Below are 25,248 nucleotides of genomic sequence, written 5' to 3' on the forward strand. Positions count from 1 at the left end.
CAAATGTATATATTATTGATTGGTGGTGCTCCCAGAGTCATAGGTATACTGTACAAAAAAACAAAGAAAAAAGATGACTCTCTTTTTGGGGCACTCTTTAAATATTTTATATATGATCTATTGATAAAATGTATTATGACATGATAATTGACAGTTTAATTACAGCTGGGTGCATTCATATTGCCAGCTCAACACTTGACCACATGAAAAAAATGTGTATAAATGTATCAGCGGGGATATTTGATGTTCCTCAGATTGCGGGTTAACACAACCCTATGAGACATTCGTAATCCCCAGCTGAATTTAATGTGCAAGTGATACAAATCAAGAAAATTAAATCATGAGAATAAAACGATTTTTTTATATTTTTCTGATGCAATTAAAAACTCGGCGAAATCTTAACATGCTTATGCTTTTTCTGATGGGATACCCATGTTCATGACCCTCTTAAATAGAGACATTCATATAGTCATGCTTAGGGATTAAGATGAGGTAAAAATAGAGATAAATGCAGCTCACCAATAGATTTCCTTTGGTGGACCTTTTATACTCAGCCGTGTGTCCAAAGGACAGTGAACGGAACTGAGAGGTTTTCCTCCAATTACCAGGGTCTCTATTGGATGAGTGAAGGAAGATATGGGGATCTGCTGTTGCTGACAGAACCCAGCGGTACCCCTGTTAGTTAATCCAGTGCAAGGGTACTTGATCTGGGACTGGCAGCAATGAGAGTCCCCTAATTTGACGGAATTGTTCCCTTTAAATCTCATTAGCAAATATTCTCTATGAAGGCTAACTAACCTGGTAATCTCTAATAAGAATGTGAAAGTTTCAACAATGTCGTATTTGTGACAAACTTTAGGTTTTTAGATAGTATCAGTAGTATCTACCTAGTATTACACAATAGTTAGGCTGGCAGCAATTTGAAAAGAGGGTTCTCTTATATAGTGTGTGAGTTTTTCAACCAGGCAATCTCCTCAAAAATTGCTCAGTGTGTATGCCAGGTATTTGCGAATAGATCATACAAGTCTGGAGTGCACTGACAGTATTTGCATATATAAAGAGGAGGAGTGTGCCAAGTCGTCAAGAATGTGCTGCCCGTTCAGCTGGTCTAATAGATTTACAAAGTTCCACATATAGTATAAAAATTGCTCAATGTGTATGCAGGCCTAAAATACACAGGCTCTGGTCTATATACATATATGGAAGACTCTGTTGCCTAATCGGCAGAGGTATACTACTTATGCCAGAATAATTTAGGCAGCTCTATTGACAAAATCACAAATATGTGCCACACTTAGGTGGCTTGAGAACACAGACCCAAGATACATAAATAAACATTCCATCCAATTGGAACAAATGTTGCCAAATAAATAGTAAGATACTACCAAAAAATGTATCAATGCAATATGAGAATTAAAGAAACATTTTTACATACAAGCTGGATGTTGGCGGCTAAATTATACTAGCCTGAGATATCCAGACACGGATACACTCTATCCAAAAACAATGTTGCCAAATTCAATGAAACACTTTCAACATTCTACACATAAGGAGATTCACTTAGCCTTTCCGTGACCCTGTTACGAGGTCTCCTCCGTCCCAACTCATATGTAGGATCCCATCAGAATTTAGGCATATGCGTGATGGACGCGCGTTTCGCCTGAATTACTAAGGCTTGTTCACCCCCTTCATTTTTTTTCAAGACTTCATACATATTCCCCAAAAGCTGAACTTACAGATACAGGGACAGTTAGTGCTGGGCCAGACATAGCAGACAAGTGGGTCCCGCACTTTGTGAACATATACATTGTAATGTGTTCTTCCGAAATCCATTCGTCCCACCGTCCGGTCGCCCAAAAGCATGCTGCGGTAGAACGGCTACGGCCAAGCCGCTAATGTGGGCGGCCGCATAGGAGACTGGGTTCCGGCTCCTTGTGGCACAGCAGGTCCCGCTGAAAGGGACCCACTGTGCTGCTATGTGTGGCCAGGCACTTAGGGAGCCTGTCCCATAGCTTTGAACATTCTACAGAAAGAGTTTTACAGTATAAAATGCTCATTGGAAAAATGGTATTGATCTTATGGTTGATGTAGACTTAGGGTGTGACCCCACCCTTTTCTAGGGCTACTGCTGTTCTCAAGGCAAATGTTGAGTTGAATTAGTACTTGGTACCCAAACAGGTACCAAGAGGGTTGTCCCAAAGTCATACCCTCCAACTGTAACTTTTTGGCCGGTACAATACCATTTTGGGGTTTTTTGTGTGGCCTGTACCGGCCAAAGGTTTTCTGGGTCCCTGACATGCCCCCTTTACCTGTGGCCACGCCCCCTTTCTGATTTTGTACCGGTTTCTGCCCTTCAGATGTTGGAGAGTATGCAGTCACAACTTAAAGTAGTGAAACATACACAGGGGCTAAACACGTTAATTCCACAGACATCTTATCTTCTTGTATTCTGAAGCCTGACAGCAAATGCCAAGCACATGATAAGTAATTGTAGAACACGGCGTTGTCGCCTTTTGGTTGCCCTAATCCAGAAACTGTATCCATAAAACCTAATATTTCACTTTGTAATATACAGGAAATATATTAATGCCCCAAATGATTCTGCTGTCTCATGGAAATGCTAATGAATTAAATCACCTGGGAACTACAGTCACTCCCACGAGGCACACACGCGCGTGGGTCTATCTGATCTAAAGTGACAGCTAAGTTCTCAATAATCCTTTTTAAATAAGCGCATTGATTTCATTTAACCAAATACAAAGCTCAGACATGACTCTTAATCTGGCACCCATTGGCATAATTGATAGATCTCTCTGTACAACCATGATTTGGTGGGTGGTACACACTGTACAGCCAGGAAATAATGGGCGGTACACATTTTACAACCAGGAAAAGTTTACACATTTTACAGCCAGGAAATGGTAGGCGGTACACATGATATAACCAAAAAATGGTCGGCGGTACACACGGTACAACCATGAAATGGTCGGCAGTACACACTGGACAACCAGAAAATGGTGGGTGGTACACACTGGATAAACAGGAAATGGTGGGCAGTACACATTGGATAACCAGTAAATGGTGGTCAGTACACACAGTACAACCAGGAAATGGGCAGTACACACTGGACAACCAGGAAATGTTGGGCAGTACACACTGGATAACCAGGAAATGGTGGGCAGTACACACTGGATAACCAGGAAATGGTGGGCAGTACTCACTGGATAATCAGGAAATGGTAGATCACTGTACAAGCAGAAAACAGTAGGTGATACAAATTGCAAGATGGTTCTACCAACTAATTATCTTCTGTTATATTTCAAACATAGCTTGTATAATGACAATTAGTAGCTCATAGGTTGGTACTTTATCTCTCCCCACATTACAGTATCTTTCCCCAAGCTTTCATAAAGCTACCCCTTTGTTCCGAGCAGCTGTGAAATCTACTACATCAGAAATTATCAGCATTAGACGAGTGTATGAATACAGTAGTACATTACTTGACAAGGTGCTTGATTAAGATGTCCATCATTTCTCGGTTCTTCTCGGGTAATTTGTGGACCAAGGCGTGGACTGCTTGCACTCTGTAATTTTGGTCATCTGATTCTGTAGGGAATGATCAGATGACAGATTAAATAAGTCGGATGTACAATTTTTCCTTTTATATTCATTTTTGGCATCACAATCCTCCGTTATCAAGACACGTTATCAACATGGCTACTCTGTGTTGTTTAGGGCACATCCTCCTTACTCTATGTAACTCTTCGTCATTTCCATTCTCATTGCAGTGTGCAGGTGTGATGGTGAGATACTGCACAAAAAGCAGGACTGTTTTGCCAACATCAGGACGGTGTGGGGGAGGGGGTTATAATGCAGCCGTGTACCTAATAAGAAAATACTCATCTCCTGTTATACTGAAGTACTGCTTGGGGACCCTGCATATGCCAATATATAACTCCCAGTCTCAGTCTTCTTGCTGCCTCCATTCCCCTCCTCAAATGTCACTGCCCCGTCACATGCAGCTCACTATCACACTATGCTCCTCCTACTATATACAATACAGTAAACGACGGGGACCGGTGGCAAGGCAGCAGGGACAGAGAGGGAGCTCTGTCGGAATGGGGTGCGCGAGCGTCTCGTGCAAGAGCACCACCTTCCGACGGATGGCGAGGCCTGGCGACTGGCGGGAGCTGGTGATTCTATCGCCTGCCCCTGCAAGCATGAGGCGCTGCATCTGCAGAACCTACTTTCAGTAGATTGCTCTAAACTTCAGATAAAATACATACAGATTACCGGCAATCAGAATCCCAATGTCTGCATCCCAAAGCAGGAAATACTGTATACTTACCCTACCCCTGCCCCCTCCTTCTAGCAGGATAACCCTTTCCCATTCCCCCTGCATCCTGACTCTATCCTTCCCCGCTAGTGATTTACCATAACCCTCGTACCACGCTGCCTGAAGCTAACACCTCCCCCCCCGTGCAGCCTAACCGTAATGCCCAGTACACACCAGAGCAACCCGCTCACAATCACGCTGAGCGCACGACCCGCTAACGATGTGCACCGTGAGCGGGTTCCGATCCGATCGCGACCCGCACCCGGGTGTATGGTCGTTTTCAGATCCTACCTGCAGCATGTAGGATCTGAATAACGACCGACCGACCCGCGGGACCGCGCATCGTATCGGGATTGGACCAGAACAGGCAAAAAAGGGCCCAATCTACCTACAATCTACATCCAATCGGTCGGGATTGGATGTAGATTGATGGGATTAGGCCCTTGTCGTTCTGGTGTGTACCCTGCATAACCCCTTCAAAATGCCTAACCCTCCCTCACTACAGCACAACCCTAACATCACCCACCCCCCTGCAGATTAACCCTAACTCCCCCCGCTAATCCCTCAACCTATGATACTTTTATCTGGGCTGCAGACGGCCAAACAGGTGGTGGTCACTGATGTCATGTGACATCAGATGCCCACCCCGTACAGGCTTTGCCACTCCTGCATGCTCATGGGGATGCCCAGCATTTTTCTGGACGCACCCACCATTATTGTGGGCAGCCCCCTGTCTGCTCACTGCCCTCCTCCTCTGAGTGAACTCCTCAGCGACTGTGTTAGTCATCGAAGGCGTTTGCAAAGTGGCCCTGCACATGTGTATATTTGCCGATATGGATGCGCATTGGTCCCTGGAGCGAATACGCTGGGGACCGAGCCAAGCTGAATCACCCCATGTATGCATTAGATCTCACAGCCAGGACTTCAGAGAGAGAGATCAGTATACAGACTCATGGCTGGCCAGCAGTAACGCGACAAACATGGTCGTTATCCTGTAGTATAGTACATTACGTCTATAAAGCAGTGGCAGATGGGAGCAATAAAACAAAGCTGGACAACTCTTTTAGCCTATGTTGTTGGGGGGTTTTATTAGCTCTTCGCTGAATGCAGGTATAGCATCATAAAACACAGACAAGCATAATAAATATACTGTGCTAAATGGAAAGGTGCACTCACTGACGGCCAGGATAAAGTCCTTGTGCAGTTTGTAGGTCATGAGGGGCTCAGTCAGACATCTGTAAAGGTATAAATCACACATAAGTCTCCAGAAACGTTACACAACGCTCGTCCAACTAAACGCCAGGGAACTAGAACTCCCTTCACACAAGGGAAACTTCATCTGGCTCCTTTCTAAGCAAAGGAAACACACACTAACAGTATAAGGATTAAAAATAGAATTGAAATTTAAAAAAATATGAGTGTAAAACAGAAATATCAAGACACACTACAAGCCCAGGGGTATAGTATTAGATGGGGGTCTGTGTGTAACACTATATAGGCTGCTCCCAGGAACGCTAACTCTCCACTAATGTATTTAGAAAAATGGAGAATGTGGAGTGGAGAACAAAGACTCTGGTTCAGGCCTGTTAGCAAGGCTGCCATTTTTGCAGATGGACAAAATCATGCTGCACTGCAGGTGGGGCAGATGTAACATGTGCAGAGTGAGTTAGATTTGGATGGGGGTGTGTTCAAAATGAATTGCAGTGCAAGAATAAAGCAGCCAGTATTTATCCTGCACACAAACAAAATAACTCACTCAATTCCCATTCTCTTTGCACATGTTACATCTGCCCCACCTGCGGTGCAGCATGGTGTTATCCATCTATAAAAATGTCAGCCTTGCTAAAAGCTGAATTAGGCCCACAGATTCTGAGTCTAAAGGTGCCCATACACTAGTAAGATTTATCTTCAGATCTGGCTGGTTGGAACAAAAACATGGTTATGGATGAGTGACAGTTTGTCAGTTTTCCAGCATTTCCAAGCAAATGGTCAACTGTCATTTGCTCTCATCCGTAACCATGTATTTGTTCCAACCAGCCAGATCTGAAGATAAATATGGCCCTTATTCTGGTTGGTGCGGTCGAGCCGCATATGCGGCTCCGACCGCACCAGACGAATCCCCGCCTACAAGACGGATCGGCACGGCCGTCCGTACACGGACGGCTGCCGATCCGCATGAAAATGGCGGGGCGTACGCCTCCACCATGTTGGGAGCTGCCCCCTGCCTTCGATGGTCGATGACCATCGAAGGCAGGGCCGCACGCTCCCCCCGCTCACGCAAGCTTAGAGCACACGGACAATCGTCCGTGTGAAAGCTTGTATTGGGGCGGGCAGCTGACATCCGGCGATGTCAGCTTTCCGCCCCCATCACTGGCGTCATAGCCTCATTACCATGCATACGCCCCGCGTTTGCATGGGAACGCCCATGAAACGCTGGGCGTATACATAGGGTAATGAGGCTATTAAGCCCCTCACACCCCTATACGCCCCCTTTGCGGCGTCTAAATTTTTTACACGGCGAATTCCCCTGCACATGCGCAGAGTGACCTCTGCGCATGTGCAGAGTGTAAACATCGGCGGTACGGCCGCACGCGGGCCGTACCGCTCAGATCAAAATAAGGGCCTATGTGTATGGCCACCTTTAAGCTGGCCATACATCTACAGATCGATTGTCAAATTGGGCTGGTTGTAACAAAATCCTGGTAGTGGATGAGAGCAAATGACAGTTGACCATTTGCTTTGAATTGCTGGAAAACTGCCAAAAACTGTCATACAGGGGCAGATTTATTTAGCTCGGTAAAGTGATAAACTGTCTGGTTTTTATCACCGGCCAATCAGCTCCTACCTGTGAAGTTACAGGCTTGGTTTGAACAATGACAGGTAGGAACTGATTGGCCGGTGATAAAAAACTTTATCACTTCACGAGCTTAATAAATCTACCCCTCAGATACTACCAGCTTCTTGTTCCAACCTGCCCAATCGATCTGTAGATGTATGGCCACCTTTAGCTGATTGCTGAGCAGGCACCATCTTGCCAACACAAGTTATATGTAGATGTACTGTAGATATACTGCATGGTGGGGAGAGGAGAGTGGAGAGAGGAGAGAGAGAGAGAGAGAGCAACATCCACCGTAGAATTTGAGCAATCAGTTTCTGGTGACGTCTACTGAGAATTACTGCAGCCATATTAGGAACCTGGCGACAGAAGAGAAAACTTACCTGAGGTAGTTTTTTAAAGCACTTGTTATGGTTTTATTGTCCCATACTTCTAAATCAATATCCATATCGGGAGGTGCTTTCGGGGCTGAGAATAAAAACATTTGTGGAATTAGAACAATGTATGCAGCATTATATTTACCTAAAGAAATTGAAAACATACCGTGTTATACAAGAGCCACAGTGCTGCCTGCTCTGCATTCCACCACCTGACCTAACACTAGCGACACTGCATGTACCTACAGTACATTGGCTGTAATCGCTACAGCGCAGCACTACATAGATAAGAAGACTAAAAAAAAACGATAATTGACCTTTGAACTCTGACCTGTTTTCTCGTGGAGTACGTTATGTTATTTCCACTATCCATAAAATGACCATGTTTAAAATTATTTTGTGTGTGTGTTTTCAGATTTGTCCCTGCATGAAGGAAGATTCGGTACTTGTTTCCTAGCACGGCCACACCGATTTGTATCGGGGTGATCGGGTCGGAAAAATCGCGTCGGTCGCATCGCATGTGACCAAATCGCATGCGATGCGACCGACGCGATCGACCGGATTTTTACATTGAATCAAATGTGAATATGGCCCCTGTGTAAAGTAGTCCCCAGACCCCAAATTTTACCCCCTCAACGGCACCCCACGATTGACGCCAACCCGAAGCGTGGCGAGTGTAGCGAGCCCGCGAGGGGCGGCGGTACGCGTCCTCCGACCTTTTCATACCCCTACTATCCACGTCGGCGTGGAGTTGAGAATATAAAGTGTGGTGAGCGCAGTGAGCCACCGAGCCCGAAGCGTGGCAAGCCCCGCGAGGGGACGCGTATAACTTCACTGGTATACGCGACGTGGATAGTAGGGGTATGAAAAGGTCGGAGGACGCGCACTGCCGCTCCTCACTCTTCGGGTTGGCGTCAATCGTGGGGTGACGCTCACAATGGGGTTGCTTAACTTTTTAACCATGACGGGGCCATATACAATGTGAAATGGGTCATATTGGCCCATTTCACATTGTTTGCTATGTGTAATGGACTTAATCAAGTCCATCTCATCTTGATGCTCCCGATTTCAATGTTAAAAATATTTTAACATTGAAGCCTATGGCAAAATCGCGTCCATCGCGTCGGTCGCGTCGCGGGCCATGTTAATGCACGCGACCAATGGTCCCGATTTTGCCTTTGCCGGCAAAATGGACCTGATTTCAAAGGAAATCGGGTCCATCGCGTCCATCCTGTACCTTAACTTTAAGGTACACGATGGAAAAGATTGTGGCCGTGCTAGGAAACAAGTACCGAAGATTCTAAATGGTTTTGCGTTTGTACACAAACTTTGTTTCATGTTTTGAAACCTTTTTTCTTGAGCAAATAAAATATATTTGTGTGTATTTCATGTGCTTGATGTTTCTACATGAACGCATTTTGTGTTCACGCATGGCTCCCGCCCTCAATTTTTTTTCCAAAATATGGAATAATCTGTTATCCAAAATGCTATTGGTCCCGAGCATTTTGGATAAGAGATATTGGTACTTATGTACTAACTGGGCTGCCGATTTTGAAATCGGGTCCATCGAATCGCATCCGACCATATCGCATGCGATGCGATGCGATGACCCGATTTTTCCATAGGATTCAATGTTAAAATGGACTGAGTCCATTTTAACATGGAATTCAATGGGAAAAAGGGGTCCTTTTCATACCCCTACTATCCAAGTGGGCATGGAGTTGGACACAGAATACTGTCCCCTCGCGGGGCTCGCTTCGCTCGCCACGCTTCGGGCTCGGTGGCTCGCTACGCTCGCCACAGGTTTATATCCAACTCCATGCCCACTTGGATAGTAGGGGTATGAAAAGGACCCCTTTTTCCCATTGAATTCCATGTTAAAATGGACTCAGTCCATTTTAACATTGAATCCTATGGAAAAATCGGGTCATCGCATCGCATGCGATATGGTCGGATGCGATGCGATATCGCATCGCATCTGATTGTATGCCTTAAGTTAAGGCATACAATCAAAAAATCGGCAGCCCAGATAATACATAAGTACCGAGATATTCAACCTGTAAGCGGCTGTGCAGATTATTAAATGCGAAGGCAGCAGGAGGCGCCGCTAGGAGATAAGGAGCCCATACACGGTCCGTTGTGGACCGGCTCCGTTCTGTACTATGCGATGCGCGCTCCCGCGCATCACATAGTACGGTACAAAAAGTATGTGCTGCACATACTTTTTGTACTAGGTAAACATCGTATCGGATCGCAGTGCATGCACAATGCATGCACAAGGGATGCCATCCGATACGATGTGTGCTGTCTAAGCACAGAACGGATCCGATAAACGGACTGTGTATGGGGGGCTATAGACACCTCCTGTTAGCATTAGCGATGATCTAAGTGCTGCGTCTGAGGACAAAACCTTCGGACCACCATCACCATTATCAGGGTTTTCACTGCAATTTGGAATGCACTAAAACCCGATTGCCAGGTTACCACGAGGGGAGTATCGCCAGCTTATGAGCTTCTTATTGTGACACCCCGCCGCTCCGCACAGACCCCCGTGGCCCTCCCTACACCTGCTCTCCAGGCAGCCCTCTGCTGTGCTGCCTGGACCAGTGATCTCCTCCTCCCTAGCCTTGTACATCCCCTTCCAGGTGCAGGAAGCGGAGCCCCACAGCAGCAGCAGCTGGGGACAGCAGGAGGGAGGAGAGCTGCCGGAGACCCGCTCACCCCCGCTGGTTACTTCCCAAAGGGCAACTTGTATCGCAAGAGCTGCCCTTTGCGATACTAATGACACATGTTAGAGCATATGCGATTAGTATCATTGCGGTAGCTGGCAGAGGGGGGCGGTAAGGGGTGGCGTATGATAGTGCATCCCGCCCTCAGTTTGGCTGTTTGATCCAGACAAGAGCTTCAGTAGTCTCTATCGACCAGTCATGCCTGCAAAATAGGGACAGTTGTGAATAATGGTGGCGGGTGCAGCCTCCACTTTGAAGAACTGCTCTGGGTCTGGATGACAGGAAGCAGCCCCCAAAACCATCCGATTTGTACAGACACTCTAGTGCAGTATGTTTTAAGTAGATTCATTAATTGTTACTAAAGACATAAATAAGATTGCCATAATATCCCTTTAATCCGGGACACCTGTGAATTACACAAATTAATTAAATAACAGATTCTAACCAAATTTAATGGTGTGCCGGACGGGATCCCGACAGTCATTTACCCGACGTCAGGATCCCGACTGTTAAAACACCGACAGACGGGTTCCTGACGGCCACCTGCTATTCTCCCTCGTGGCGGTCCACGACCCCCATAGAGGGAGAATATAATAGGTGGCGAGCCACCGTGCCCACAGTCGGGACCCCAACGTCGGCCTAATGACTGTCGGGATCCCGACTGTCGGAACCCTATACCACACCCATTTAATGCAGCCTTGGATATAGCCAGTCACAGAGCCTGCATGGCTTATGTATCTTGCATTAAAGGGATATTGAGACAACCCTAAATAAATATATATATATATATATATATATATATATATATATACACATTGGGGGGTATGCAATCTGGGATCACGGCTGTTGATCCCCGCCGACAGCCGTTACCCTGGCCCGTTTGCGGTCAGATCGACCGCATAACGACAGATGGGATTCAATGTCCCGCCTGCTGATGGGCGTAAAAGGGGCGTGGTCACAAAAACAGCCGTGGATTGTTAATCTGCGACCTGGATCACGACAATCCACGGCCGTTATCGGCAGAACGGGCCTGACAGCTTATCTGACAGCTGTCGGCCTGTTCTGCCGTGATCCAGCATCAATGCTGTCGTTAATGACAGCATTGTATAGGGAACCGCCGCTATTTCCCACGTCGGAAATAGTGGCGGCACATTGCATACCCCCCATAATTTATAAAAGGTGATTTTTGGTGACGATCCCTTTTTCTCCCTTTATACTTAACCAAAACTGATAAATGAGGTTTCATTGCGAAACACTTTGCCCTGTTCAGTTTCAGAAGCCTTTTAAAGGTAAACATCATATATAATAAAAGGCTAAAACTGCTCCTCAACTCTGAGGGGGGAATTCAAGTTGCTGTGTGCGCCACTAGATCGTGTATGCCAAAGCGATTCAAGTGTAGCTCTGTTCGGGCACAAACAGGTGCCGCTGATGACATCACTCTTATGTTGTTACGTCATTTTGATGGGTAAGTAACTAGTTACACAAATTTTAGAAGCTTGCAGTTTATCTGTTCAGCTTAATGCATTATTTCCGTCTTTTAGGATATACAGGTTAAAATAAATGTAATTTTTTTTAAATGTTTATAGTAATGGAATCGGTCTCTACTATATGTGTAGGTGGTCTAGCACTTGATAGATAAGTGGATCTATTTATTAAGGTCTTTGGATGGAAGTGATTAATTTGGGAATTGGAGATTAAGGACTCCCGTTGAAAGTATCGGAGCACAACATGCAGAGTGGGGTGTGGCCTGGCACACCCACTGTAGCTTGGCAGTCTTGCCCTTTCTCTGATCTGCAGGAAACTGTACTGTTCCAGGAGAAAAAAAAAAACATACCCCTATGTACACCATGGGCCTGTTTCTGGTTCACTCACAAAAGCAAATTCTCTCTGTAATGCACACATGTGCACTGAGGGGGGGCAGATGTTCAGAGAGAGTTAGATTTGTGTGAGGTTTGTACTGATATCTATATTGCAGTGTAAAAATAGAGCAGCCGGTATTTACCCTGCACAGAAACAAAATAACTCACCTAAATCTAATTCTATCTGCACCTGTTACATCTGCCCCACCTGCAGTGCACATGGTTTTGTCCATTTGTTCATTATCTCAAATTGTTTACAGATGATTGATAACATTTATGAATTTGAGAAATAAAAAGGATAAAAATGTACCCCCTCAAGGGGCAGATTTATTAAGCCTGGGGAAGTGATAAAATGTCAGGTGATATCGCAGCAGCCAATCAAGTTGCAGGCTGGGTTTGAAAAATAACAAGAGCTGATTGGCTGGTGAATTATTACCAGTAACTTTATCACTTCACCAGGCTTAATTAATCTGACCCTCAGTGTCTGGTGTCAATCAATGTGATCGGTGCACATCCCCGGCTGCAGTGTGCAGGTCTAAATGTGCCCATAAATTATTGTAAAGTATCGCAGCAGTGTGTGGCCGTCCGGCCCCCTGAGCGGCAGGATCGGATGCGAAACATCACATGTGGTCCTTTCACATGCAATGTATCGTATGCAACCCTGTTCCCTGTCGCCGGGAAGGGGGCCAATGTGGAGGTCAGATGGGCAGCAGGTCAGACCTCCTGCTCAGGTCTAATGCGCACGGGACTGTGCATCAGACCCTAGGGTGATCCGTTGGGATCGGGTGAAATCAACCCAAATCGGACTAGTGTATGGGTGAATGTGTGTACCTCCTATAGTGTCTATATTATATATCTTGGGAGAGGATTTTCCATAATTCTTCCCCCATGTGTGTAATCATTGCCCCCTGTCAGCACTTCTGGTCCCTTTAATTTACTTTTTATTATTTGCTTTTTATTCTGTTTCATGAAAAGTGTCGAGTGGCTAATTTTCATGAGTCTTATGGAAAAGAGAACCTACTGTATATGTAATGATCACATTGATGGTTATACTTACAGAAAACTGTGTTCATCAGCTTCTGAACTTTAGAGTTAACGCCCCCAATTCTGTAAAGTCCCAAAATAGTGATACCTGGGTAGACAGAAACGGGGTACACAGAATGATAATGTATCTCAGCCATCATTTCCATTATTCCCAGAGGCGGAAGGGCCCTGTGCCACCTACAGTATATCACCAAGAGACCACCTGATACCCAACAGCTGGAACCTGACAAAGGGCCTTATTCTGCTTGGAGCGTCCGGCCCGTACGCGTACGTCCCGGGGTTTTTTACGATCTGCGCATGTGCAGATACGCTAATGCGCCGGCGTGAACACTCCTCAACGCTTACGGCCGGGCTCTCAACGTGCGAAAAAACCTGTACGCGAGCGTACGGGTAATGGGGCGGCATAGGGGCGTGTTGATGGGAGCGGCCGAAATAATGAGGGAAAATGGGCGTAAATATGGGCGTACACGGGGGTGTGCACCCAAAATGAGCGGTGCTACTACCGCACGATCGACTAAGGCACCGTTCGTTTCGGACGCCAAACAGGCGGCCGCCAACCGCCAGCTAAAACCACCCCTACAGATACCGCTTGCCAGCGTGCGTCTGAGTTGGCTAATTAACGCTGATTACTACTCAAACACATACACCTGAATGTAATAAGCAATGCTGCAGTCTATTAACTACAAACCATGATTTCACTGCCTGCAAGCCACACATGCAGCACGCAAACACATTGGAAGCTTATGTTTCTATACTTCTCCACATTTAAAGGTTTGTTTAATTTAAGGTAAGAATCTTTTTATACGCTAAGGTAGGTATTTGATAAACAGACACATTCACTACCTGCTTTCATAGACTTTACGCAGTAGCACACTCAATCTACACAAGTCGACATGTGTCAACGGCTTCACTCTAATACTAACATAGGTTTTGTATTTAGGATACACTAACATAAACCACATCTAACACCTACAAACGATGTTTCTGCAATGTTTGAAGCCCATGACCACTATTTTCCACACAATCTTTGTATAGTACCCCAAATTATGACCTGTACCACTATCTCATCTGCTATGATTTGGATTTCACTACACTCTGGATGTAAGATGCCACCAATCACATTATTGCACTCTCATCTCTCTAACAAAGGATTCCTACATCTGCTTATGACACTGTCAAATCATATATATTTTAAAAGTTATGCATGTTTGTTCACAAGCTAATTTATCATGTTTGGCCCATTCACACATCTTTTTTTAGGGAGGACACATATGAATTCCTACACAAATGTACCTTTTCACCCTTGTTTGTCTGCCTCACCCACTCCATGAGGAAAGCATTGTTCTGGACCTGCTTTTACCTACTAATGTAGGAGCTACCTCACCTGCACACAAACTGCTTTCTCACCTATTAAGTTGCTCTGCACATGTGCTGACACAAACTAATTAGCAGGGAAAAGTTGGATAGGAACATGGGAATGGCCATGGAGAGGGTTACACATGGGAAACTTCCACCACACTTCAACAAATGTTCAAAAATACCCTGGTCAGTAAGTACACATAAATCTAGTATTTGTTTCACACAAGAAATGACACATACCACAATTTTGATTTAATTTGTAAAATAAATTTATTTGCTGTTCAGCATCACAGCTTGACACTTTAATGTGAGAAATCAAAAAAACAAATAAAATAGACACACAAATAATAAAACAGCCAGAACAAGAGGTTGCATATCTCCAAACATGTGTTACCCTGCAAATGCAATGGTGAAAGAAATGGGGACACCAGAATACGTACTGCAACAACCAGGGTGAATACTAAGCAAGATACACACCACCCAAAAAAAATATCCTGCATTTGTAGAGGTCAAAATACGAACTTTCATGCCCATGGCACGCAAATGGATCGATGGGCAACTCAGGAAGCGGATGTCCAGTGCAATTTAAACCTTTGGCCTCCAACCACAGAGGAAGTGAACCAGGTCTCATTTGGGCCCTTTTTTGCCCCTTTTAGATGGGGCCTTGGGGACAGGGGCCTTTGGGTCAGCTGGCTTTCGGCGTCTTCCCCTAGTCGACACAGGAGGGTCAGCCGAGGTGGAAGGTTGGGGAGCAGCTTGGGGTGGGGCAGCAGATAAGGGATTGTCCCTTAGGGACCTGGCGGTGGACAGCTGCTCCGCAATAAGTTCATTCTGGCGGCTGAGGTGTTGGCCAATGCTTAGCATGCCAGCCGCCAGAGTTTCATTAATGCGGTTCAACGCCTCAACCTGCAGCTGGTTTGTGGCCTTCCACTCCGCCACAAAATCCGCCACCTGCTGCTGACGGATCGCAGCATCCACCCCTTGCTGCTCGATCCTGTCCAGCGTCACCAACAGGCTCTCACTCAATGTGGCTGGGGCTGGGGGCGACGTCTTGCTGGAGGCTGGACCACCTGCTCCACCTGTGGCTCTGCAGAGGCCGATGCTGCTGGTACATCCTGACTTTCTGCTTCTGCTAGGATAAGAATTGAAAACAATGTCACCATCACATACGCAATAAAAAATATCTTTCTAAATACAATGCATTACTGTGACTTACCATCAAAAGCAGCAGCAAAGACCTCCACCGGGAGCTCACTGTCCATATTGGAGATCCCCCTGATCTCCCCCACATCGATCACGTCACAGGAGTCCAGCTCCAGGGGGGTAAACTCCAAATGGTCAGGCATAGGACCGCTCCCGGTGGACATGCTGTGGTTGTACCGGTCAGTCATCTTCCTCTTCAGGGCACTTTTGAAGTCAGTCCACCTACAAGTTTAAAAATACAAATATCACCATGAGATATGTGCACCACTGTGCTACGTGTAGGGTTACCACCTAGTCCCTTTAATTCCGGACACATGTTACTTACACAGGTTCTGTGGCAGTTTAAAATTAGGTGAAGTGGAGTCTTGAAGTCAGCCAGCCACAGAACCTGTGTAATTAATATGTGTCCGGAATTAAAGGGACTAGGTGGTACCCCTAGCTACGTGACATTTCCTAGTGTGGGTGATCTTTTGTGCCATGTGTGGCCAAATATTTCTTTGATGGACAAAACCATGTGCACTGCAGGTGAGGCAGGTGTAAAACCCCACCCAAATCTGATTATCTCTGCACAAGTAACACCTGCCTCACCTGCAGTGCACATGGTTTTGTCCATCTAAGAAATATTTGGCCAGAAAGAGTGAACTAGAATAAGGGCCTCAGTTCCTGCTGGAGACTGCTGAACAAATTGCCCTGACAAACACACTAACCTTTTCTTCACCGCGTCCCAAGTTCTGACCACTGGTGCCACCTGGTTCACTTCCTCTGTGATCTTGTCCCAAAGGTTTCTCCTTGCACTGGCACCTGGCTTCCTGGTTGCCAATTCAATCCATTCGCGTGCCCTGGGCACGAGAATTCGCATTTCGGCCTCTACAAATGCAGGGTTTCTCCTTCTGGTGGTGGTATCCTGCTCAGTCATCACCCTAGATGTTGCAGCACGTTTTCTGGTGGCCCCAGCTCTCTCACCATGCACCTGCTGGGTCACACCTGTTTGGAGAGATGCAACCTCTTGTTCTGGCTGGTTGCTTGGCCCTTGTGGAGCTGGTGGAGGTTCACCAGGGCCTGTTACTGAGGGGCCCGCTTGATCTTGCAGGCGACTCCTCTCTTGGGCCCTCCTTCTCCGCTCCTCTTCCCTCTTCTGTAATGCTTGAAGCATGGATTCTGCTTGTGCTCTCTGCAGAGCGTCCTCTGCTGCTGAATCGTCAGAGTCAGACATGTTTGCAGCAATTGTGGGCTGCATCTGACTGAATATTTATATGTTAATCTCCCGCCACGAACAAGGGGGCGTATATTTTTCCCCGCAAGGTAGATGCAAATTTACGCCGATATTTCCCGCCGATAATTGCCGCTTAAATTACGCAGGTCTCAATGCACCTGATCAATCACCCGTATATGTATATACACAGGTTGTGGAGCATTGTGGGCTACATCGTGAAATGTGTGTACCTGTCATTCCAATGATGAGTGTTGTCAGCTGGTATCTGTTGGAGTTCGTGTATGCTTTGTGAGTCACATTTCAAAACATCACGTTATAATGCTTTCCTTACATATGTAATGTGTATGAAATTGTCATACAGCAACATGTTGCATTGTGGCCCTTTAGGCAGCGTAGTTCTAAGTAGAGGGTTGCGTGTATTATTTTCCGCCTACTGTATATACAGTACTCCTCCCCATGCATATCGCTGTATCGTGCCCCCTTTAAGCAGCGTAGTTATAAGTAGACGGTTGCGTGTATTAATTTCCGCATACTATATATACAGTACTTCTCTTCATGGCAATTGGTGTATTGAGCCCCCTTTAAGCAGCGTAGTTAGGAGTAGACGGGGTGCGTGTATTATTTTCCGCACACTGTAAATACAGTACTTCTGTCTTCATTGAATGCATGCTGTTGGTTGTGGTGTGTATATCGGAACGGTCCGCGTAAGTTTCTATTCGCATCCAGTTTGTTAATGTAAGAAGGATTAATAAAGTTAATACCAAACAAACAATTTTTTACACCAATCAGCAAGCACCAAAAGTGATATATGTACCTGCAATTAATAACTGCGCCATTGCCACCATGACTTCAACCAGGGCTAGGGCGTTTTCTACCCAGGAGCTATTGGCCTTGGTTGAGGTCATGGACCGCCGCCTGGGGCCCAGGGGCCCTTATGTATCCAATATGGAAAAGCGGCGGGCATACAATGCTGCCCGCCGGCTAATTTTCGCCAGGACCGGCGTAGACAGGAGCCTGGCTCAACTGGAGCGGCGCTGGTCGGACCTGCGCCGGCGGCAGCCAGTGTTGCTCAGCACACTTCGCCGCCATATTGCCCGATGTAAGTTTTTATTTACTAGTATGCCTGCGTTATTTTGCAAATGTTTTCTGTACTTTTTATAAATGTGTCCCTGAGTATGTGGGTGTATATGGGGGTGTATATGGGTGTATATGGGGGTGTATATGGGTGTATATGGGGGTGTATAGGGGGTGTATATGGGTGTATAGGGGGTGTATATGGGTGTATATGGGTGTATATGGGGGTGTATATGGGTGTATAGGGGGTGTATATGGGGGTGTATATGGGTGTATATGGGGGTGTATATGCAGGGGCTGGCTGGCAACTTTTAGCCTAGGGGGCAAGTCCAGAGCACTGGCCCATAATCAGCCAAGTCACCGTCGGAAGGAATGCTTTTGCGCGCCGTAGGCGCGCCGAAAAATTAGGGGCGTGGCCTATCATAAGGGGCGTTGCCTGTACCATGATTGTATTGTGTACCTGCAGATTGCACATTTTAGCGAACCTTGTAATACCCATTACACATAAAGCCACATGCCGTAATGCCAATTACACATTATGCTGAACACCATGATGCCAGTTACACATTACGCCCAACACTGTGATGCTAATTACACATTATGCTGCACACCTTGATGCCCATTACACCCCATACTGTGATGGCAATTACCCAATGCTCCCCACACCGTAATGTCCATTACGCCCCATACCATGATGCCCATTACACCGCACAATGTGATGTCCACAGTGCCAGATATGCCCCCACAGTGCAAGATATTCCGCCACAGTACCAAATACACATATGCCCCCACAGTGCCAGACACAAATGCCGCCACAGTGCCAGATATTCTGCCACAGTGCCAAATACGCATATTCCTCCACAGTGCCAGATATGCCCCCACAGTGCCAGAGACAAATATGCCCCCACAGTGCCAGAGACACATATTCCCCCACAGTGCCAAAGACACATATGCCCCCACAGTGCCAGATATGCCCCCACAGTGCCAGAGACACATATGCCCCCACAGTGCCAGAGACACATATGCCCCCTCAGTGCCAGAGACACATATTCCCCCACAGTGCCAAAGACACATATGCCCCCACAGTGCCAGATATGCCCCCACAGTGCCAGAGACACATATGCCCCCACAGTGCCAGATACACATATGCCCCCACAGTGCCAGATACACATATGCCCCCACAGTGCCAGATATGCCCCCACAGTGCCAAATACACATATGCCCCACAGTGCCAGATACACATATGCCCCCACAGTGCCAAATACACATATGCCCCCACAGTGCCAGATACACATATGCCCCCACAGTGCCAAATACACATATGCCCCACTGTGCCAGATACACATATGCCCCCACAGTGCCAAATACATATATGCCCCCACAGTGCCAGATATGCCCCCCACAGTGCCAGATACACATATGCCCCCACACAGTGCCAGATATGCCCCCACACAGTGCCAGATATGCCCCCACACAGTGCCAGATATGCCCACACACAGTGCCAGATATGCCCCCACAGTGACAGAAACACATATGCTGGGGTGAGGGAGGGGGGGGGGAGAGCGCTTACCCACTCGCTAGCTGCGGGCCGTGCTGCGGCTGGATCAGCTTCTCCAGCCCTCCTGCGCTGGCCGCGGCTTCCAGAACACGGCCGCGGCTACAGGAAAATGGCCGCCGGCCTCCTGCACTGAGAACATGTCCTCAGTGCAGGGGGCCGGCGGCCATTTTCCTGTAGCCGCGGCCGTGTTCTGTAAGCCGCGGCCAGTGCAGGAGGGCTGGAGAAGCTGATCCAGCCGCAGCACGGCCCGCACCCAGTGGGTGGGTAAGCGGCCCGGGGGGCATATGGCACTCTGCCCCCCGGCCCAGCCCGCCCCTGTGTATATGGGTGTATATGGGGGTGTATAGGGGGTGTATATGGGTGTATATGGGGGTGTATATGGGTGTATAGGGGGTGTATATGGGTGTATATGGGGGTGTATATGGGTGTATAGGGGGTGTATATGGGTGTATATGGGGGTGTATATGGGTGTATAGGGGGTGTATATGGGGGTGTATAGGGGGGGTTTAAGTAGTTGATCAGTTTTTGGGTGTAGGATATCAAATAGTTTGCATGATAAATGTCTGAAATTTCACAGCAATGATAATTTTGAAGGTTATGAGCATGACTAATGTGAATTTTTCTTTCCCCCTTTTTTATGAAACCCAATCTTCGATTTCTATGCCATCAACATGAACATTTCAGCACGGGCAAGGGCACGCATTGAAGCCCGGGAGCAGGCAGCCCGGGACCAGGCAGCCGAGGAGGAGGAGGAAGAGGAGGAGGAAGAAGAGGAAGAGGAAGAGGAGGAGGAGGAAGAGGAGGAGGAGGAGGAAGAGGAGGAGGAGGAGGAAGAGGAGGAGGAGGAAGAGGAGGAGGAGGAAGAAGAGGAGGAGGAAGAAGAGGAGGAGGAAGAAGACGAGACCCAGGGTGCAGTTTTCACCCACACAATTTCCCCATCCCCCACCCCCTCCACAACCCCCACCCCCTCCACAACCCCCCCCCTCCACAACCCCCACCCCCCCCCTCCCCACCCCATTTCCAACCCCCCTACACCTCTCCACCACCCACCCCCAAACCTCTCCACTCCCCAGTAACACCCAGTACCTCGGGCCAAACACCAGGACCATCCTCCTTGCTCCTGCCTTCCCCAACCACTCCACAGCCAACCAGCGGCGCCCAGGATGGCTCAAGTAGCCGTAAGTAAATAATGTGTCTAATGTTGACCTACACATTTCTACACATAAACAATCACAACAACCACATATGTGTATCCAACATCAACATTAGTTGCAACATATCACTGCAGGGCGACCATGAGGTGTGTCCTGTCCTTCTCCAGGAACAAGGGTCCCCTTGGTGGTTTTTTTGAGTGTGGCCATGCCTCACCCCTTGAATAATTGACATAACAGTACATCCAATGAGATATCCGACATTAGTGGTGTGGTAGTTATGTGGCTCCAGGTGTTGGGTAACTCCAGTTCCCAGCATGATGTGCAACACAGGGCCAGATTATAATGGAGGCGCAAGGGGTCAGTGCCCCTGGGACCCCCTCTAGCTAGGGGCCCCCTGTGGTTGTCATTTATTTTTTTTTAAAAAGACAATGTTTAAGTTATGGGTTTTTTTTTTTAGCTAAATGTTTTGTGCATGGGTGGGGTAGTGCTGCAGCTTCACCTATCTGCCAATGTGACAATGATTTATGGTGCTGAGCATCGGGAGGCAAGGCACACTGATTGCACAAGTGTGCAGTGCATTTCTGGGAGTTGACTAAGTCCCATGACACTTTGCACCAGAGGACAGAGGCTGAGAAGTTTGTGCTGAGCTCTGATTGGTGGAGCTCATTACATACTTCTCAGGTCCATGGAGAACAGCAGCAGCAGCTTAGTCATAGGAGGGTTTTTAATCAGAGGCAGCACTAGGACTGTGAGGTCTCCTCCAGAGTAAGGGGCAGAGGGACAAACACAGGCTTTTCATGTGGTGTGTGTATATATATATATATGGTGTCTATTATTATTCCGAGTGCCGCCAACCCCCTGTCTATATATATATATATATATATATATATATATATATATATATATATATATATATATATATATATATATCCCCTGCAGGTAACCATTGACCAAGTTTATTCTGCCTTTACTCTATGTTTTGACAGTATAATATTCGCCCATGCAGTGTGCGGCCAGTAATGACAAGTGCAAGGGGGCCCCCCGCTTTAAAGTTCCCCGGGCCCCCCAAAGGCTTAATCTGCCACTGGTGCAACTTAAATGTAGAGATTGTTTTGGTAATAGTGTGTGAGGCCATGCGGATGCATGCTTTACAAACATAGCTGTAGGCCTATAATTTGTACAGCAATGTCCTAAATTTAAAATAGTAAGGAGTGCTTAAGCCACAACAATGTCATAACCCTTAAATAGCACAGGCTAATTGTGAGGTTAGAGGACAGTCCCCCAAAACCAAAGTACCAATTGGGATACAGCATACATTCATTGATGAAGGAGTAATTGAATTAATGTTATTTACTATGTACAGTATGTGCGTGTTAACATATTTTTTTTTAGTACTGTGTTTACAGCAGACCCATCTTCAATGTAGTTTAAAAATGTATGTGGCCTTCACACATAACTCACAACTTTTTATTATGTACAAATACAACAAACATTTGTGTATGTTATATATTAATTTTTTTTTTTATCCCTTCACTACAGACACTGAACAGCAGCAGGAGGAGGTGGCAGCCCTTATTCGGGAGATCTTCCTGACCCTTTTTTATTTGCAACTTCTTTTTGGCCTACTGGAGGCCCGCATTTAATTTATTTTTATCCCCCCCCCCCTTATTATGTTTGTTATAAATAAAAGTTTATATTGTGTTATAAATTGCCTGTGTTTTTAATAATAAATATGTTAGAGGGCTTGTAAGGGTAGGTACATACAGATGTGTAATGTAAGTTATATTAGTAATTTGAGGTGAGGGGTAATGATTGATGTGTAAATGTGTGTGTTTTTGAGTAAAATAACACATAGTGAAAATGCATGAATGTTTAATGTTTTTCGATTAAAACATCACACATAACATCAGGGTAGGTATACATGTTACACATTTTGGACAAACTAATTATGGACGTAATTTAGTACATATACAGAAACACCAACATAACTTGATTTAAAAGTAACAGCAATATGGGGACACATAGATAGTGATTAAAATGCCACATTAGAACATAACAAATATACATGTAATGTGGTTTAAAATGTAGTTTTATTAGGTCTTTATTAAGGTAGACAATTGAGTTAATAGAAAACAATAATTGAATAACAAATAGATTAATTAATCAATTGTCAGATTAGTAGTTGAGAGGCAAGATTTGCAGGTCCATATATGTGAAGGGTATGGCAGCGTGCACGGACGTACGCTCACTCTCACGAGCGGTGACATAAGCTGAGTTTTCCATTGAAAACAATAGGGACCCGTCCGTGCAAGCTGGCGTACGCTCAGATCGCCGCAAGAAGGCGGTGGGGAGACGGAGGAAAGACGGCCGTAGACGGCGCCGTACGCTCAGTTGTACGCCTGTTGTCGGAGTGCAAGGGCTGGCCCGTCCGCGTACGTTGCCGTACGCTCATTTGTACACCACTCCCCTTCTACGGTATTTCTGGCCGTACGTAAGCGGCTGATTTGTGGGTGGACTTAACCCTAACGGCCGCGTACGGCTAGCGTGCGGTAATTGTGAACGTACGCACGTTTGGCCGCTCCGATCAGAATAAGGCCCAAAGTCCTATAGGTTGATGATGATGATGCAGGACATTTGTGATGATGACAGAACTAATTCTCCCGGTATCTAAGTAATTAGCAGTTTGAGTAATGAAACACATAGCTATAGTATTCATAGCGGTAATTGTTATACTTACAAAGTGTTCACCGCGTGCTAAATAATTAAATCAACTTTTTTTTAAATCCTTGCCAACCGCTGCTTGTTATTAATTATAATATTGCTGACACTTGATGATGATTTTAATAGAACATTGTAAAGTGGAGTTTATAATATAGTAAGAGAAAAACATGGGCGCAGATGCCGCCAAATCTTATGCCGCATTCATGTCTTTTAGCGGGATGTATTAAAATACATCGCTACCCCTCACACTGATGTTGATCGCATATGTACTAACATATATTCGATCAACATCGTAATGTGGTGACGGAGGCCTCCCGTGATACCTGAGAGGTGTCTGTCACTTCCCTGGGCTCTCCTCACCCCCCCCCCCCCCCCCCATGCCGGGAAGCAGAGGCAGGCTGTCCCTGGTGCCTCCTCCTCCACCCTGCTGGAAGGACCTCCACTGTGTTGCAAGGGTGAGGAGGAGATTACCTTCCGGGTCCAGGCTTCCTGGAGGAAGATATCCCAGGGGGAGGTGGGTTGGCATCTGCATCGGGGGACGGCGGAGGCAGCAGGTTGCGGTGGCTGGCAATAAGAAGCCCATAGGCTTCTATATGGTATCGTCATCCAAAGGTGGAGATACCCTGGGTGGGGGGTTTACCGCATTTTTCCCTTAATACATCCCGCACTTTATGCTGCTACAAAGCCCTTCCCTGGTGCACAGATTTGAGTACGGATATACAAGGACTGGACTGTCATTAGGTGACAGAATCGGCTGCACTATGGAAACTTGCGCCAGACCTATGGCAGATTTCTCAGTCTGACAGTGGTTCTGTCTCAACACTCCCATAAGATGGAGATTACAGATGGTGCGCCCTTCATTTTTGCAGGGGCTGGCGGCAGATTCGCCATCCCCCACAAAGGGACGCGTGCGCATGAAACGCGCGTGCGTCTTCTTACTACGGAGCTCCCCTCTGGTCCCCACAGCTTGATCGTCCCCCGTCCCCCCCCCCACCCCCCTCTAACACTGACCTGAAGCGGAGATGGGCAGGGTTTTCGCCAGGAACTGGGATGCGCGTGCGGCGGCTCGCCAGCGGGGGCGTTGTGGTGAGCCCCAGCACTGGCTGAGAGGTACTCCATCTGTATCTCTGTGTACCTTTCTATCCCCCCTGTTACCACCCACTCAGTGCCCAAGTCTACCCTCCCATTTTCTGTATTGAGAAATTTGGGACGTGCACAGAGTGACTTAGACACATGTGCATTCGTAAAATAACGTTCCATTGCATCTGACATTACTCCTGCGTCCGGATCAGAACCAGATCCGGTGTGTAACATATGACCATACAATGCACTTCCAGCTCATCAGTGTAACATCTGAGGATTCCTTAATGCAATAGCACCAATACTGTCCTGCAGAAGTCACATAAGGGTGTGGAGTATCAGACCAACCATGTCACATAGGGCGAGATGTACTAAGCTTGAAAAGTGATAAAATGGAGAGTGATAAACCACCAACCAATCAGCTCCTTCCTGTCATTTTTCAAACACGATCTGTGACATGACAGTTAGGGGCTGATTGTTTATCACTATAATTTTATCACTTTTCAGGCTTCGTACATCTGGCCCATAGTGCCCACATAATGCGAATGATGCTATGATGTGTACACTGTTGTATGGGCCATAATTGTATGAGCCCTCTTTGCAGTAATAGCAGAAAATACAGGCCGAGTCCTCACCTCGATTCTCCACAGAGTGGATGCATTTTTTCACAAAGTTGAAGCCGGCTTCATTTAAAAACACTGTTGA

General features: G+C 46.6%; 1 protein-coding gene across 1 annotated transcript in view; it reads right to left on the reverse strand.

The window, feature by feature from the left end:
- The window catches only part of ARHGAP42 (Rho GTPase activating protein 42), a 285,026-nt gene that overhangs the window by 26,255 nt on the left and 233,523 nt on the right, over positions 1–25,248 (reverse strand). Inside the window, exons 14-18 of the mRNA XM_083170082.1 lie at positions 25,179–25,241; positions 13,195–13,269; positions 7,556–7,640; positions 5,513–5,571; positions 3,501–3,606 (exon numbers count right to left, since the gene is read on the reverse strand). Of these exons, the coding sequence (XP_083026208.1) occupies positions 3,501–3,606; positions 5,513–5,571; positions 7,556–7,640; positions 13,195–13,269; positions 25,179–25,241 (388 nt within the window). The remainder of the gene's footprint in view (positions 1–3,500; positions 3,607–5,512; positions 5,572–7,555; positions 7,641–13,194; positions 13,270–25,178; positions 25,242–25,248) is intronic.

The sequence above is a fragment of the Crinia signifera genome, chromosome 2 (genome assembly GCF_055691185.1).
Source record: "Crinia signifera chromosome 2, ASM5569118v1, whole genome shotgun sequence".
Lineage (NCBI taxonomy): Eukaryota > Metazoa > Chordata > Amphibia > Anura > Myobatrachidae > Crinia > Crinia signifera.